This window comes from Macaca fascicularis, chromosome 5, assembly GCF_037993035.2.
Source record: "Macaca fascicularis isolate 582-1 chromosome 5, T2T-MFA8v1.1".
Classification (NCBI taxonomy): Eukaryota; Metazoa; Chordata; class Mammalia; order Primates; family Cercopithecidae; genus Macaca; species Macaca fascicularis.
The window spans coordinates 55,579,400-55,592,002 of NC_088379.1; the positions used below are offsets into that span (position 1 = coordinate 55,579,400).

The following is a 12,603-nucleotide window of genomic DNA, read 5'->3' on the forward strand; positions in this document are numbered from 1 at the left end:
TACATGGAATGAGAAAAAACAAAAATGGGGATGTCTTACTAACTGTTGAAGAGAGAAAGAAGCATACCAGTGCTGAAGTGATAAGCTGCTGCTTCTTTGATTAGAAGCTTTGCTTCTCCAAACTGTGGTCCAGGGATCAGCAGCAACAGCCTCACTCAGGTGCATGTTATAAACGCAGCAACTCAGATCTCACTCCCACCCTACTGAATCTCAATCTACATTTTAACAAGATTCCCAGGAGAGTCCTATGAGAAATTCTGTTCTAGAGAGACCTCAAATAAAAGCTAAGTCTTCAAAATAATTAAACCTTTTAAAAGAAAAAAGAAATCCTTCAAACAAAGTGGAAGGAGAATCAGAAGCTGAGCTGAGCAATTTAAACAGATCCAAGGAACATCAGTAGCAGAGGCCTCCAAGAGACATAGAGCTCTAGATCCTTTGCTCTGTCTGTCCATCCCTGGGCTGCCATGTACTGCCACACCGGTTGTCACTAGCGACTCCAGGAGGAGCCAGGCACAAAGGTAGCTATGAGAATAGCACCCCTGGGGTTGTGCAGCAGAGCAACACCTCCCCCTGCCCTCATCTAGATTCACACTCACAGAGGCATGGGAATCAGTGAAGGAAGACTGATAAAAAAGTAAAAAAATGTTTTTCTGATGTTGTTTTGGATGACACAGGTTTTTATTAATTTGTTGTAATTTGTTTAGGTTTTTTTTTTTTTTTTTTTTTTTTTGCAAGGGGCTGATGTGTATTTCTTGGGTTTGGGTTTGCTTTTTAATGAAGTCACTTGAATCTGTCAGTGCTAGCGAACATTCAGCTAAACTCATGAGATCGACTTGATGAAATTACTACAATTACTACAATTCTTCTTTTAGCTAATACTCAGTAGTAATAGTTAATAAATGTGCACAATTTGGATTGATTATTGAAAATGTCTCCAATCTTTTACAATTAGCAACAAACTCTCTTTTGTGCCAGCAATTCTAGCCACACATTGGAAACATAGAGGCCTTGTGAAAAAGAAATATGAAGTCAAAGTTCTGCCTTCTGAAGCACCCAGTTCATTTTTTTTGATGAGCCAAAGCACAGGACAAATACATACAAGTGGCCATCCCCATATTCCCAGAGCTCTTCTGCTTTCTAGTCACATCAGCCCATTCCTCTCCCCTCCATTACCTTGCTGGGGGCTTCTGGGCACAGACGAGCATCCATGGGTTTTGTTGCTGCTACTGTTATTCATTCATTCATTATTTATTTATTATCTGTTTCTCTCACTAAAATACAAGTTCCATGAGAAAAGGAATTTTCATTTGACCCATTTGACAGTATATTCGCAGTGCCTAGAAATGCCTGGCACCCAGGAGACACTCAACGAACATTTGCAGGAGGAATGAATAAAGACAGACTGTCCTCCAGCTTCCAATAAGTAGTGTTCTTTTTGATCACCGTTAATTTTAAATTTTTTTGTCCTCTCATTGCAGACTCAGATTTTAGTCAAATATCTGTAGTGTTGTTTCTTCATCCTGCACTAGGGCTTGTTGTGTGGCTCAAAGTAAAAACTTTTATGATAACTTCTGACACCACTTCAGTGTCTAAGTAAATTGCTTCTTCCTATAACGAATCTATCTCTCCCTTTAATTAGCTGCAGTAATATTCTAATCACTCTGTGCTGTAGTTTCAAAGGAAGAAGGAGGGTTCCGGAAAACAGTTTTCTCTTCCTTACAGAAGCACTTGAAACTAAAGGTGCTGTAAAAGAAACCCTCAGTAGTGCGTATGTGTGCACACACTCATACACACACATGTACACACATGCCCATCGAACCTTTTTAATATTCTGTAGAGAGGTAAGGATATTTCTGGGAAGATGTGGAAAGAAGAGCCCAATGCAATCTCATAGAACTCCCAGGCCTGATTCATAGACAACACTTCAGCAGAATTGAAAATGGAACAGATTATGGGAAGGCAGAAAGGTTTCCAGAGATACGGGATGAGTGACAGGAAATACATCAATCAGCACACGTAGCACTCAGGTAAGGATGGAAACAATTAGTAGTTGTGCTCAGTTTCCCAATGGAATCTTAGGCAACTCAATTAACCTCTTTCTGCCACATTCTCATCACTTGTAAATTGAGTACAACAACCTACCTAGTGGAGATTGCACAGGGATTTGCTAATAAACGTGAGTAGACAGCTATATGTAGGATACCTAATACTATTATGTTAATGAGCATAAAGTCACAGGGCTACAAGGGACTCAAGAGGTCAATTCAGTCCTTTCACATGGGACCACAATTAAACCATTCCAGCAGAATTAGATTCTAACCTTTTTTTTTTTTTTTTTCAGACAAACTTTTGTTCTTGTTGCCCAGGCTGGAACACAATGGCGTGATCTCGGCTCACTGCAATCTCTGCCCCCTGGGTTCAAGCAATTCTCCTGCCTCAGCCTCCCGAGTAGCTGGGATTACAGGCACATGCCACCACGCCCGGCTAATTTTTTTTATTTTTAGTAGAGATGGGGTTTCACCATGTTGGCCACGCTGGTCTTGAACTCCAGAGTTCAAGGTGATCCACCTGCCTTGGCCTCCCAAAATGCTGGGATTACAGGTGTGAGCCACCGCGCCCAGTCAGATTCTAATCTTTTTAAAGGTGCCTGTATAAAGGGCTTCCCAGAAATCTTCCCTTTGTCAAGGATGTTTTCTTAAATGTAAGATGTTCTAATCCTGAAGCATTCGTATGCTGTGCTTCTCTCCCTGTATGGAAAGGAGACTAGGAGCTGTACCACCTTGAACAGTTGGTCATATGAACTCTTTAGCCACTGGAATACAGTAGCGTGACGGTTTATAGCACGGATACTGGATACCAGATTTCGGTTCCCACTGGATTCTACTCTGTGCTGGCTACATGACTTTGAGCACATCACAATCTCAACTTCCTCAAGCCTCAGTTTCCGCTCCTACACAATAGTTGTCCTACTGATCCCATAAGGTTGGCATTGAGACTAAGGGAGCAACACCAGTAAGGTACTTCTCACAGTGCCTGACTCATGGTGGGTATTGAATAAATGGTCATATTATTTTCTGGGCTAAAAAACCCTGGTCACTCTAATTTTTAATTATTTACAATTCTAACTATTTCTGAACTCACTCCAACTTCCCCATTTTTGAATGTTTAATGTGGTGCTCAAAATTGTAAGAAGGACCTAACTGCACTGAGTGGTCTAGGAAGACGTCACTTTGGTTTTTCACGGGAGCACCGCACCAAAGAGAAAACCAGAATCATTAGGCTACAGTGAGGAATTTCCTGTGGGCTTTTCTAGCTTCTCTGCTTTCAACCTGTGTGCCACAAAAGCCAGGGGTCTCACTTAGCATCTCTCTGAATTCTTGGAAAGACTGGTGTTCCTGGAGGTCTAATTCCTCTGTGGTTTCCACTAAAAACCTCGGGGTGCACAGTTCAAGGTTGTGTAAAGCTATGCAGACTAGTTTCACAGATTCCATCAAATCACAGATCACTTCTGCAACAATGCGGGAGATTGGGAGGGAGAGAGAAGTTATGCTTTCTGTTTCTGTTTTATCCTTGTACTTTCCTCATATCAAGCAGGGCTAGGCACTATAATTATCTTCTTTAGGGGATATGGGCTTTGCCAGAAAGCAGAAGTGGCTGGAGGAAGCTTGTCTGGCAAACCTAAACCCACTGAAGAGAACGGAGAAGCAATTAAACAGAGGAGAAAAATGCTTTTTTCCGCCCCTTGCTCCCCAGTACCTCCCCTCCCACCGGAGTCTGTGGGGTCCCTAAGGAAAAAGCCACATCACCCTCCACTTTGGCACCTGGAAGTAACCAGACCACAGGAGAAGGCTGTGTGGCGTGTGCCTTTGGATGGCACTGCGACTCGGCAGCAACAAAGATGCCCATATTCCACAAGTGGTTATAAAAACAGCCACAGGAGTTTAAATGGCCACAGAGAGGTTGGGCAATGCATACATGGTAGAAACCAGGATGTCTGGAGAGTGGCGACCTTCCCCTCAATTTCTGGGCACCATGAAAATCCCCTGGAGTCTGGAGCCTCCCAGGGAACAGGGGATTCCCCATGATGTTCCAGGACACCTGAGTATATGGAGGGAGGTTCGGACCTACGGAGCAGGAGGGCTTCACAATTTACCAGCAACTTCGACACTCCTCACCGTCTTTGAGCCTAGCAAAAAGGCTACAAGTCAGCCTATTCTAACGCTGTGAATACAAACACTCAGAGAGGTTAAGTGTCTGGTCCTGGGTCTCTGCATTTTAATTCTGCATCCTTCCAACTGTGCCATATGACACCTTTTGTCTGAAAATTTTTAACCTAGTCTTGAAACCCACATTTCCCTGTAAGGGTATATTGAAATGGAGGCCACTTCAGTGAGCAGACTTGTAGGATACAAAACTGAATTTGCAGCATGCTTATTATTGTTACATTACAAAGATAAACATGCAAAGCTATGAATATGAAAAGACTCAGATGTCATAACAAAATGGAAAAGGCAATTGGGTTTAGGTAGTGTGTAGATTATAAAATTTTTAATGAACATATGTTTACAATGAAAAATATAAATTAATGATTTTTTTTAGGTAGCTTTAGAGTCAAACTATTCACCCAACAGCAAGGCAGCTACTTGTGGGAACAGAAAGGAAACTATACCCTTCCCTTTCATCTCCTCATAGATGGCCTGGCTATTGAGTCAAATTATTCAGGATGTCATCAATTCTCTATAGATGCTATGTCAAGGCAAACAGCAGAAATCACTTCTAAATTTTGACAGAAGTCCAGATTTTGCCCTGAAGGGACCAATTCATATTCAGAGTAGCAAATTAGAAGAAATAATAAATGAAGTTCTACGATGAGCTCTGAGTCTTTTGTAACTACACATAGTGGTCCCTGAAAGAATTTCTGTCTGAGACTTCCGCGAATGGAACTTTGGAAAAGGTAGAGTCGAAGGGATTAGCTCTTTAAGATCATCTATGGTTCACAAAGGGAGGGAGGCTATTGGTGGGGGCTACTCTTTTGCACGTTGGTCTCCTGCTTTATTCACAAGCATCTTGGAACCATTCTAACATGAAACATAGATCTTCTTCTTGGCTTTGGTCCCACCTTACAGGATCTCTCAAGAGGTAAGCCCAGAGGCTACCTAACACTTTCTCAAATCATGCTTACCTTCACATATGCCAGTGCTCTCCAAGTAAAAATGGGCTCTACACTGGGCTAGACACTCGCCAGAGGGGATGCCCACCCCAGACAGCTGCTCCACTTGCAGTCCTTCCTCTGGCTTCTTACACCCAGTACAGTGAGAGGGCGCAGGACCCATACAAGCCAGGCAGGAGAAGTGACAGGCTGCAAATGGAAATAAAAGGCAGAAAATAATACAAGGATCAAACGTATGTTGCAAATCTTTCATTAAATCAAACCCACTTAGAAAAGTTCACCAAACGCAGCGTTTCAGCATATTATTTTTCTAATGTTCTATATAAAGCACAGAGTGATAATAATGTTTGTGAAAGGAACAATGAGGGGTGGTGTTAACCAGTCACATCTCCCAGGTCCCATAAGGGCTGTTGGGCTAGACAACAACAACAAACAAACAAAACCAGAAAACTGGACAATATTGGCTTGGTTCTCCAGAGAAACACACTCACTAAATGACGATTTAACATTACACCCTTGGTTTTTATTGTAGCTTTTTAGAACCATTCATATGGAAGCCATTACTGTATCTTTTGCAAAAATAGTGGTTGTGTTATTATCTATGAGTCATGCATCACCCACTACATAGGGGTCCAGGCAACAAATTCCTCTTAGAATTTATCTGGGTTAAGGCTGCTCTTCTAGACAAGAAAGAGGCCCCTTTGAGCAGCAATGATCCATCACCGTGTTTTGCTTACCCTGGCTACTGGTGAAAAGCAAAGCCAAATAAGGTAGTCAAACTATCTGGTGCCCATATTTGAATACAATTAACTCTCCTGTTCTTTAAAAGATTCTCTCAATTTTCTCTTCCAAAACAGTTGTTGCAGCTTTCCTACTTCAAATACGTTCTTCTTGTAACTATTCTCAAACTCTGTTCTAAGGATCCCGATGTACAAATAAATATACAGTGATTTCACTTAATTCTGATGTACAAATAAATATACATTGATTTCACTTAAAGTGTTTGTTCCCAATATTCTAGTTTCAAAATGCTTAAATGATATCGCCCTCCCAAGGAGCCCAAAGCCTTTATGGCAAACAGCTATTTAAGATTTTGCCATTTCACTCAGCCCAGAGGCATCGCTAGTGACTCTCAGTTTGCTCAGTAATATCATTACCAAAAAGAAATTCTTCAGGGAAAAACAAAATGAAGTCTAAGAAAAACATTAGCAAAGGTAGGAGAGTAGAGAAAGGAGGCAAGGGTTCTATTTTGTTTTAATGTACAGGAAAGAAAATAACATTCCCCCTAAAAACAGCCAGAAAATAAAAATCAAAACCCTTTGAGTGTCTTCACAAATTTTCAAATGAATTTTTTTCAGATCAACCCTTCGCAAAACTATTGTAATGAAAAATGTTTATAATGTATGGATAGCCATAAAAGATACACTAGAAGAAAAGTTACACTGGAAAGTTATATTATTGAAAGAAGTAAATCTATGTTCTTGTGGGATAGCCTCTCAAGAATGATGGTGACACCAACAATACCTTTGCAGACCCCGTAGTCAGAGTAGAAGCCCTCTCCACAGTGGGGCAGACAGTGGCCTTGACGCAGAGCCTTGGGGGGGCTGCAGGCTGTACAGTGAGAGGCTGTGGGCCCAGAGCAGCTGGCACACGAGTTATGACAAACTGAGGAAGAAAGTGAGAGGGAGAACACCATGGGACGGGGTGAATAAAGCGCCCACTTCCTGACTGGGCTTCGCAAGCCTGGGACTCTTAGTCCCTCTGGATGTCACACCAAACCAAGGGGAAAATGTGTTGGGAGGTGGTTACACTGTCACAACTGCCCACATGGCCCTTTACCCACCATTTAGCCATGCTCTACATATTGCTTATTAGCTACCCTTTATTTAGTGTTTGTATTAAGCACTTTCTACACATTGTCACTTTTAATTTTCCTAACAACATTATGAGGTAGTTATTACTAACTACATTTTATAGATGAGGAGACTGAAGTTAAAAAATTTACCCACGATGACAGGCTTTATTCATAGCAGGGCTGAGATTTAGCCCTAGGTCCGTCTGGACCTAAACCTCACACTGCCTAAATGGGTTAGAGCGGAAAGGCTGTGGGTTGGAGTGTTGGAAGCACTGGCATTTTGACCAGTGTCTCCACCAATTCATCAATGCCCTCAGTCAAGCCTGGGTCTCTCCTGGCCTAGTTTTCTTGGTATGAGCACAGTGAAAGGTTGGACAAAATGATCATTTAAGATACTTCCAGCTTTAACATTCTAGGATTTTAAGTAACAATTACAGTAACGACTCTGACCACAACATATGACAATGTTAGGAATACATGTCCCCTGCTTTGGCCCTGGTGTTAACAGGGACATCTCTGACTCTAAGGGACAGGTGCTGGTGGCATGGCCTGGCTGAGCCTCTAGCAGGGCTGGGGTCAGGAGTGAGATATGGGAAGAAGGCTCTGCAGGACCATGGTCAGGAGCTGGGGGTGGTGGGTAGAGATGGGATGAGAACATGGGGGCAGGACACAGAGGAAAGGGTGGCGAACACTGGGTGAGTAAAGATGTTGGCAGGCAAAGGGGAGGCTGCTAAGGAGAGATGTTGAGATGGGTCTAAACACCCTGCACTATAAGATGGTAGGTAGACATGAGGAAGTGGGCATATGTTTCAGAGAGGAGGGCAGATCAAGATGTTCCAGGCAACAAGAAGTTCTCAGAGTTATCTGTGAGGAAAGACACAAGTCAGGTATATATATAAGGTTGAAATTTATAAAGTCTCAAATGGGTATGTTTCATAGTTTAGGCTGTATAAGTCTGAAATAAACAATGTATAAGCAGCACACAAAAACAAGTTTTCAATGGATACAGACTTTAGCTTTACTAGCTATCAAATTTGGTTTAACTTTTTAATTTTATTTTTGTGGTGTGTTGTAGTTGTCAATATATGACCTACATCACACATGTCATATAAGAAATGATTCTGTTACATCTGCAACCTAAGTTAGTGATGGTTTACAAGTAAACAAGGACTGTATGTTAAAGATGTCTTGGGCATTTCAAAAGGACCAAATGAACTCTAATGATGACTAATATACATAAGTCCTTCATGAAAGCACTCTAGTCCCCCAGCATCCACCCATATCTCCCACTCTCATACCAAATACACATAATGAAAAAGCTATCCCTTTTAAAGTAATGCTTTCCCATCATACACTCAAGTTCCCAAATGAGCAGCATATAGCACCAAGTATAGTCAAACATGTACTCAATACTTTTTGAAGATGATGGTGGTGACCCATCTCTTACCTTTGCACCTGCCAATGGCATCAGCATAGTACCCGCCAGGGCATTCAGACATGCATTTCCCATCATGCAGCACTGTCTTCTCAGTACAGGTAAGACACCTGGGGCTACTAGGCCCACAAGTCTCACAGGATTGGTCACAAGCTAAGGGGAGGCAAAAAAACCCATCAGAGAAAGGCAATAGTGAGCAAAAGAAGCAGTGAAGTCTATTCTTTACAATATCCACAATGGGTATCAATATCATCATCTCATTTTCTGGCTACTCAGCAGAATTCTGTTTCCTTGATTCCAACATTTCATTGGACTCTGTGCTTTTTGTTTTCACAGTTGAAAGAGAATTGAAGAATTATTCATTGAACTAAGCATAGCAAAGACTCTCAGGCACACCCACCAGTGTAACCAACTTAATACGAGGTTCGAAGTTAAAATGGCCTTAGAGGTGAGGTTGCCAGGTTTATCAAATAAAAATACCAGATGCTCCATAAAATTTGAATTTCAGATAAATAATAAATTTTTTTAGCATAAATATGTACCAAATATTTTATCCTTTATTCTACGCTACTTGGAGAGAGAATTTAGAAAGTCAAGATTCTACTAAGCAAGGTCACGCTACTAAAATTATGTTAAAATTGCTGAACTTCACACAGTCTTTCAGGATCTCATTCACTTATTTGTTTACCCCCTAAAACACCTGTTAAGGTCTGTGTCAGGTCTTATGCCAGGTGGTAGAAACACAAAAACCAAATCAACTAAGTTTTCACTTTAAGTAGCTTAGTAGTCTAATACAGGAAAAGAAATAGACAATATTGGAAATAGCTAAAATATCACTCAGATCAATCTATATAGGCACAATGAAAATTAAAAAAAAAAAATGTGAGGGTGGGGGTAAGAGGTAGAAAAGTCAAGAAAGCATTCATAGAGGTGTGACCCTTGAGCATTGTCTTAGGAAGCAGTGGGACCACGTCAGGCTGATGGGAATGTACTCCAGGCTGAGGCCGCGAAGTAAGCTGAGTCTCAGAAACTGGAAGGAGACTAGGCTGCCCAGGAAAACAGCAGTTTCATTTGGCTGGAAAAGTGGGAAGGCCAGATTATAGAAACCTATGGCCTGACTCTGTTGTCTCGATTTTCATCCTAGGAAAGGCAATGAGTTTGAACCCCTGCAGTTCTAAACACAGTAGAAACATGGCTGTATTTGTGTCTAAGAAAGATCATTTTGGCCTCAGTTTGGAGGGTGAAGAGGAGAGTTAGAAGCCCTGCTGGAAGACCATGGCAATGAGCATGGAGCAAGATGATTAAGGGTTGAATTAGAACTGTGGAGGTCGTGAGAGATTTGAGAGCAGTGAAGAAAAAACCATCTCACATGGCTTCCAGGGGTCTGTCTTGGGGTACAAGTGATGTCACTCACAGAGTAAGGGAAGGAGAATAGGTTGGGGGGAGTGCCATGAGCTCAGTTTTGAACATGCACAATCCAGGGAGCAATGTGACTTACAGCTCTGGAGCTCGGGGGAGAGGTGTGGGGTCATCATATACAAGCAATTGTTGAAACTAAAAATTAGTTGAATGATTCAGGAAAACTATGCAGGATAAGACAGAAGTAGGCAAGGACCTGGGTAGCATCAGCACTTAAGAAAAGAAGAAGAAGAAGAAGAAAAAAAAAACTAGTACAGCTGACCAAGAAGAAATGATCCAAAGATAAGGAAGAGAAAAAAGAACATGGTGACTGAGAAACCAAGGGAGGAAAAAGGTTTGCAAAAGAAAGTCATGACAGGTGCAGAGAGGACAAATAACATCTGAAAAGTTTTACTACACTTAGGAACCAGGCTGTGGGTGTCCTGTGCCACACATTTCAGTGGAGTCATTAGACCAAATGAAAGTGAAGGCCATGATTATAAACTGTTCCTTTGAGGGACCCAGGCTGAGAACAGAAGGGGAGAGGGAAACAAATAATTGAAAGGGGAAAAGGTTATTTTGTCTTTCTTATATTATAAAAATTCAAGGCAAATATAGATCCTGGAAAGGATTTTTAAAAGAGAAGAGTTTGAATGATTGGTGAAAGAATATCTAGGAGAAAAGGGGGGTACATATGCAAAAGTGCAGTTGAGAGACTGGCTTTGAACAGAGCAGAGAAAGGCCTCCTTATGAAGGGTGGAAGGAGGTGAGGGAGAGTGCAGTCACAGGCAAGTCTGTGATTCAATCTTTTCTATGCTGGTTGGCTAATGTCTTTAAAAATAAACAAAGCAAACCTTCCTGCTACAGAGAATCAATGTTTCAAAAATAGAGAACTGCTGAGATTTATTCTCTCTGTTCCCTTAATCCATCTACACCCTGCTAACCTCCTGAAAAATATTTTGAGAACATAAGAAAAAAGACACTAAATGATGGGGCCAAATGTCCCATCTCGCATCCTGAAGAATTCAGCATCTGTCCACAGGCAAATGTGTAGAGTAAGAGAATGGGCTATGGCAATGGTCTTAATATCAAGGAAAAAGAAAATCATCCCTCAACTCAGGACTGGAAGAAATGAAAATTAATCTGAAAAGTGTTCTTCCCTCCCACATGCCACAAAAACTCCTGAGGTTTCTAATTCTAGAACTGACATCTCAACAGAAGTGAGTAATCTGAAAGCTAAATGCAATTCCCCAGAAAGGAAAAATTGCAGCAATATTTAGAAATTAGAATTGACCAACAATAAAAGCATTGCATATCAAACATTTTAAGATACACCTAAAGTTATGCATAGAGGGAAATTTGTAAATCTAAATAAAACTATTAGGAAGATGTACTTTCTCCCCAAACTAATCTATAACTTCAATGCAATATCAATAAAAATTCCACTTGAGTTTTCTTTCTTTCTTTCTTTTTTTGAGACAGGGTCTCACTCTGTTACCCAAGCTGGAGTACAGCAGCATGATCATGGCTCGCAGAAGCTTCAATCTCCCAGGCTCAAGTGATTCTCCTGCCTCAGCCTCCAGAGGAGCTAAGAATACACGCACACACTGCCACAACTGGCTAATTGTTTTTTTAATTTTTGGTAGAGATGAGGTCTCACTATGTTGCCCAGCCTGGTCTCGAACTCCTGAGCTCAAGAGATCCTCTCGCCTTGGCCTTTCAAAGTGCTGGGATTACAGGTGTGAGCCATCACACCCAGGCCCAGCTGAGTTTTCTTAGGAATTCAGTAAATGTACTCTAAAGTTTATGAATAGCTAAGTCAACTTTGAAAAGGAAAGAAAGGAAATTTTCCCAATCAGATAATAAGACATACTACAAAGCCATAGAAATTAATGAACAAAATAGTTTAATAGTGGTATAAGAACAGAAATTTAGACTATGGAAAGTTAGAAATTTCCATATCTTATAGCTCAGACAACACTCTCTATATATGGAAATTTAATATACAATAAAGAGAAATAAGGAAGGCCAGACTGAATGACTAAATAATGTTGGGAAAACTGGATCATGAAATGGAAAAAAATCAAATGGGACCCCCTACTTAAATCCAAATATATATATATATAGACAACCTAAGTTAAGATAAAACATCGAATTAATAGAAGAAAATACAGAATAATTTACTTTTGAACCTTAGCAGAGGTCTTATTAAAATTTCAAAAAAAAAAACTTTAAAGCAAAAAATAATGAATTAAAGATTATTGTTTAACAAAGGCATTATATTCAAAGTTAAAAGACAATAGAGTGAGAAAATTTGCATATTTAAAACTGAAAAAAGGCTACTATCTATAACAGACAAGGAAACTCCATAAAATGAACCCCATAAAAGGAGGCAAGGCCGATAGAACAATGAGAAAAGCACATTTAAAAAGTAATTTATAGGATAGGAAACTTCAAGACCAATAGGAGTTGAAGATATGCTCAAACTCATTCATCATCAGAAATAGGCAAATTTAATGGGTTGACTCTTTATACTCTTGATCAGAAAAAATCAGAATCTTGATAATACCAAGTGGCGACAAGGATGTGGAGATGAGTGAACCCTCATGCTTGGGAATGTAGATTGCACAGCCATTCTGGCAAGTAACCCGGCACTACTTGGTCAAATGAAGAATATGCAGAGTCAAAAAACCAGTCATTCTGCTTCTGGATATAAATCTCAGGAAACTCCCTCTAGAGCTTTAC

General features: G+C 40.7%; 1 protein-coding gene across 6 annotated transcripts in view; it reads right to left on the minus strand.

The window, feature by feature from the left end:
* FRAS1 (Fraser extracellular matrix complex subunit 1) overlaps window positions 1-12,603 on the minus strand; it is a 449,074-nt gene that overhangs the window by 217,305 nt on the left and 219,166 nt on the right. For all 6 annotated transcript variants that reach the window (XM_045392441.3, XM_005554975.5, XM_065545065.2 and 3 more), the window contains 3 exons: window positions 8,473-8,613; window positions 6,695-6,835; window positions 5,183-5,359 (listed from right to left, as the gene is read on the minus strand). In XM_045392441.3, coding sequence (XP_045248376.2) covers window positions 5,183-5,359; window positions 6,695-6,835; window positions 8,473-8,613 — 459 coding nt within the window. The remainder of the gene's footprint in view (window positions 1-5,182; window positions 5,360-6,694; window positions 6,836-8,472; window positions 8,614-12,603) is intronic.